General features: G+C 42.7%; 1 protein-coding gene across 1 annotated transcript; it reads right to left on the bottom strand.

The window, feature by feature from the left end:
- Positions 1-631: 631 nt before the first annotated feature.
- Positions 632-1,768, bottom strand: LOC141656908 (uncharacterized). The gene is made up of 2 exons (XM_074463998.1): positions 1,127-1,768; positions 632-1,024 (listed from the first exon to the last, which is right to left on the bottom strand). The coding sequence occupies exons 1-2, from the start codon at positions 1,766-1,768 to the stop codon at positions 632-634; spliced, it is 1,035 nt and encodes a 344-aa protein (XP_074320099.1).
- Positions 1,769-4,836: the final 3,068 nt, after the last annotated feature.

The raw sequence follows: 4,836 nt of genomic DNA, 5'->3' as shown, positions 1-4,836 counted from the left end.
CACTGAGAAAATTTAGGAGGAAACCCAAACCTCAGCAAGCAGCTTTTTAAGAAGTCCCAATTTACTGAATCAAAAGCTTTTTGGATATCCACTTTGAGGATGCACCTTGGAGTAATGAGACTTCTATTGTATTTGAAGGCCAATTCATGAGCAAGCATTATATTGTCAAACAAATCTCTCCCCTTAATAAAGGCAGCCTGTTCTAACCCAATAATATCACCCAGAACAATTTTCATGCGATTTGCCAAGATCTTACTCACTGTCTTATAGAAAACAGTGCAGCAAGAGATGGGTCTGAATTCAGTTACAGATGTAGGAGCCTCTTTTTTTGGAATAAGAGCAATCAAGGTTGAATTTGCTGCTCTTAGCATTTTTCCAGTCTCAAAAAATTCCATAACCGCAGAAGTAAAATCATGACCAGTGATGTCCCAGGTACCCTTAAAAAAACCAGAAGAATAACTATCCACTCCTGGACTCTTAGTTCTGTCAATGGAAGAGAGAGCATCACTGATCTCCTGAAGAGTGATCATATTATCTAAATGAGCAACATTATGAAGAGTATGGTGAGAGAACAACTCAGGAGGAAGGGGCAGGATGCTCTCCTCAGAGCCAAGTAAGCTCTTGTAATATCCTAAAAAGCCTGAGTAACTGCAGCATGGCCAGTGCAGAGTCTCCCTTGAGCATCAGTAATAAGACCAACAGTATTTCTACACTTTTTGGCAGCAATACTGGCATAAAAATACTTAGTATTAGCATCACTAAGTTGCATATGCTGAACCTTAGCCTTTTGAGCCAAAATCCTCATCTCAGCAGTCTTAAGCTTCATATAAGAGGCAATAAGAGTTTTCTCCTCCTCCAAAAGGAGTGGGTTAAGTGGATCAGCTTGAAGCAAAGTTTGACGTTGAGAGAGACCAGTTTTAGCAGCAGCTACTCTTTTAGTAATACCTGAGAATTCAGTAGTATGAATGGCTCTTAAATGCTCATTGAGTCTCCTCAATTTCGAGAATAAGCCAGAAGAAAGAGCCTAGCAGTTAAGGTATTTAAAGGACCGGTAATGAGGAGTAGAGCTAGGAATATTAAGCACTATGGCAGCATGATCAGAAACACCAGCAGGGAGAAAACTCACAGTAGAGGAAGAGATTTGGAGAAACCAGGTAGGATTGAGTAATAATCTGTCAAGCTTAGCCCATTTAGGAGAGTTGACCTGCTTATTATGCCAAGTATAAACCCCCCCGGTGTAGGGGTGATCAGACAAAGCACAATCAGCAAGGCAGTCCCTAAACTCCTGCATTTCCCTATCATAAAGAATACACCCAATCCTCTCATCTGCAATAAGAGACACATTAAAGTTACCCAGACAGACCCAAGGTAAACCAATCCCAGTAGAAAGATGTCTAAGAGTGTCCCAAAGCTCCATTCTTTCAACAGCTCGATTGAAAGCATAAATGAAGGTAACCATAACCATTTGCTGGCTTGTAATATGAAGTAATGAACAGTGAAGAAACTGAGCCCCACTATCTAGGACTTGAACTTGCACAGTAGCAGGGTTCCACAACACCCAAAGTCTCCCACCAGAATGCATATCATAATTAGTAGATAACTTGTACTTTTTAGATATTTTCCTATGAATAAAACCAGAAAAATCCTTCTTCACATGAGTTTCAATAATCACACCACAATCAACCTTATAAGAACTCGGGAAGCCTAAAACCTCCTGTTGTTTTAGGGGGCCATTCATCCCCCTCACATTCCAGGAGGAAATGATCATTGAGGTGATAGAGGGGGTGGATGTCCACCAGGTTCAATCTCCACTACTGTCTCCAGCTCTTGGACAGAATCAGACTCAGACTCTACTCCCAGATAGACTATAACAGGCTCATCTGTGTCAAGTGCAGAGTACTGGTTATCCAAAGTAGAGACAGGTATAACAATGGGAGTCACATTGGGCCTCTTAGGTGTACTCTTTTTTGGAGGGGTCACAGTAAATCCTTCGGTATCCTGAGCAGGAGGAGCAACAATGCTAATAACAGGTTCAGTGACAGGCTGTTTAGGCCTATAAACCTTCTTTGGCTGATTCCTATTACACCTATCCTGTGTATGCCCAATTTTCTTACAAGTATGACAGAAATGGGGAACCCATTCGTAAGTGATCTTCTGTAAAACTGTGCCATGATAAGGAGTCTGAAGAGTCATACCCTTAGGGAGGTCCTTAGTGAGGTCAACCTCCACTAGAATACGAGCAAATGCTATCTTACTCTTAGTAGTTGTTGATTCATCAGCACAAATAGGACGCCTCACAAAACTAGCAACCTTACTCAAAGCAGTTTGAGACCAAAAGCAAGGATCCAAATTAGGAAACAGTACCCAGACAGGAACCGTAGTAATCTCAGACAACTCTTCTACTATAGTAGGAGACCAGGACTTAAACACCAGAGGATATCCATTAACATTCCATGAATCAGCCTGAATAGCAGTCATATCCTCCTTAGATAAGAATCGAAAATAATACCACCCACGAGAGAAATAAAGAATCTCAGGTGTAGTAATATGATTCCAACGCTTTGAAACTAACGAATTAAGCTCCACTAGAGAGGTCTGCTTACCCACGACAGTACCAACCAAAGTACAACTCCAGTACTCAATTTCATCCACAATATCACCCTCTTCAATAACGACCTCCCGTTCACTACCCTTAACAAACAAGAGCGACATACCCTTACTAGACGATTTTAGCGCTTGAACATAGGGTTTATTAGTCGGATTGTTAACAACAGGATCAGAAACTGCAGGAGGAGGAGTAGAGACGGTTACCTGCTCCTTAGATTTAGAAGTCGAAGGCACTGTCCCCACTGGAGAAGAACCGGTAACAACCGGAGAGGAAGAAGAAGCCATAAAATCACCTAGAACCGCAGTTCCCAGAGAGCGCATCAAAGAACCACCATCGCCTTATTATTATTATTATTATTATTATTATTATTATTATTATTATTATTATTATTATTATTATTATTATTATTATTATTATTATTATTATTATTATTATTATTATTATTATTACTATTATTACTATTATTACTATTATTACTATTATTACTATTATTACTATTACTATTATTATTATTATTATTATTATTACTACTATTGTTATTCTTATTGATATTGTTATTATTATTATTATTATCCGCGACAACCCGGCCAGGCACAAAATCCGTCATCCCAATCTGAGTCAAAGGAGAAGACCCTGTCACGTCAACGCACACATCACGGCCTCTGTCCCAAGAATAAAGCAACAAATCCGGAGGACGAAGAGAGCTACCATGCCCATCAACCAAACCGATATCAACCTCCTTTCCCGCAGTAATACCAGATCTATAACAGATGTCGAAAAGAGTGTCCCGGACGAGTTTATGCCGATGTTTAACGCCCATAGTACCAGTACATGAAACAGCGTGGTCCCCAAAAATATCCTCAGCAAAAACCCGAGAGCAAGCAGGACATGGCCTAGATACCGTGAATAACGGAACACCCAGACGATACACAAGCACACTACGGTAAGTCCTCACGTTCATAGTCTAAGCCAACCCCGAGATAGGAAACGCACGTAACCAATTAGAGGAGTGAGAACCCTGTTGAGACTGCCATAAAGCAAGCAGGCGTGGTCTCAAAGAGAAAACAGACTCTGAGGCAGCAGCAACCGTCGCGAAATAAATGTCTGCCAATTTCCTCATAAGTTTGGGGGCATCAACTTCACTAGGGTAACCTAAGATACCAGAGCCTGTAGTCGCAGTAAACACCCGCGCGACATCATCAAAGAAGGGCCACTAGCTACAATACCAGAAGGGTCGAGGAGCTTAGCCTGCAAACCAGCAGACTGCAAACGGGACGCAACAAAAGCATAAAATAAAACATCTCCCGCCACATAGACAGCAAGACCACCAAGATGAAAAGGGAATGTAGCAAGGCGCCACTGCCAATCCCCAAAACCCGCCCAGACGCTGTGACAATACGTTCCAAGCTGGAACGAAGAGCGACATCAAAAGGAAGATGGACCGACCCAAAAACACTAGGGGAGCAAATACTGTGTGAGAAATAGAGCTTAGAAATACCAGTACAAGCTCGTAGTAGAAGCAACTCACATTGCGGGTCCTCAATCCTCGCAACCAAGTCCATTAGCTCAATGGTCTTAGTGACTCTCTTCGCCACAATCACACTGCCAAAACCAGGACAAGTACTGACAGGTCTACCCAAAACTGTAACACCACGCAATGGCCGAGAAATAGAAGGGGGGAAAACCACAGGAAGCCGACTCCGAGGATCCTCAACAGGCCAAAAGACCTCCGTCTTGGAGACATTAAGATGCAGTCCAAAACGAGGGCCGTCCACCATAATCAAATCCAAGACCTTCCCCACCTCTAAAGTATCACCCACGATGGTGCCATCATCTAAGTACCACGCTTGCATAGTGAGGTCAAAAGTGTCCCGGATCTTGCATACTAAGGGATGCAAAACCAAAGCGAAAAGTAAAGGGCCCAACGGATCACCCTGCTGGACACCCTGACAAGACCACAAGCAGTGCTCCCCATAAAAAAGACGGACATGGCTGGAATAAAAAAACTCCACCCAACGGGAAAGAATCGGGCAACGACGGCGGACCAACTGAAGCATGGTCGCACGATCAACAAGGTTGAACGCATTCTGGAAATCAACCAGCAACATAGAAACCCTCACCTCAGTACCCCGAGCCTCAATGAGCCGGTTCAAGGCATGCAAGATAGCCTCTCCTCCACCGGACACACCCACCCCAAACTGAAGTCCCTCAAAATAAGAAGATAAAGA

This window comes from Silene latifolia, chromosome 1 (assembly GCF_048544455.1).
Source record: "Silene latifolia isolate original U9 population chromosome 1, ASM4854445v1, whole genome shotgun sequence".
NCBI classification, from domain to species: domain Eukaryota; kingdom Viridiplantae; phylum Streptophyta; class Magnoliopsida; order Caryophyllales; family Caryophyllaceae; genus Silene; species Silene latifolia.
This window is presented reverse-complemented; position numbering and strand designations above follow the sequence as displayed.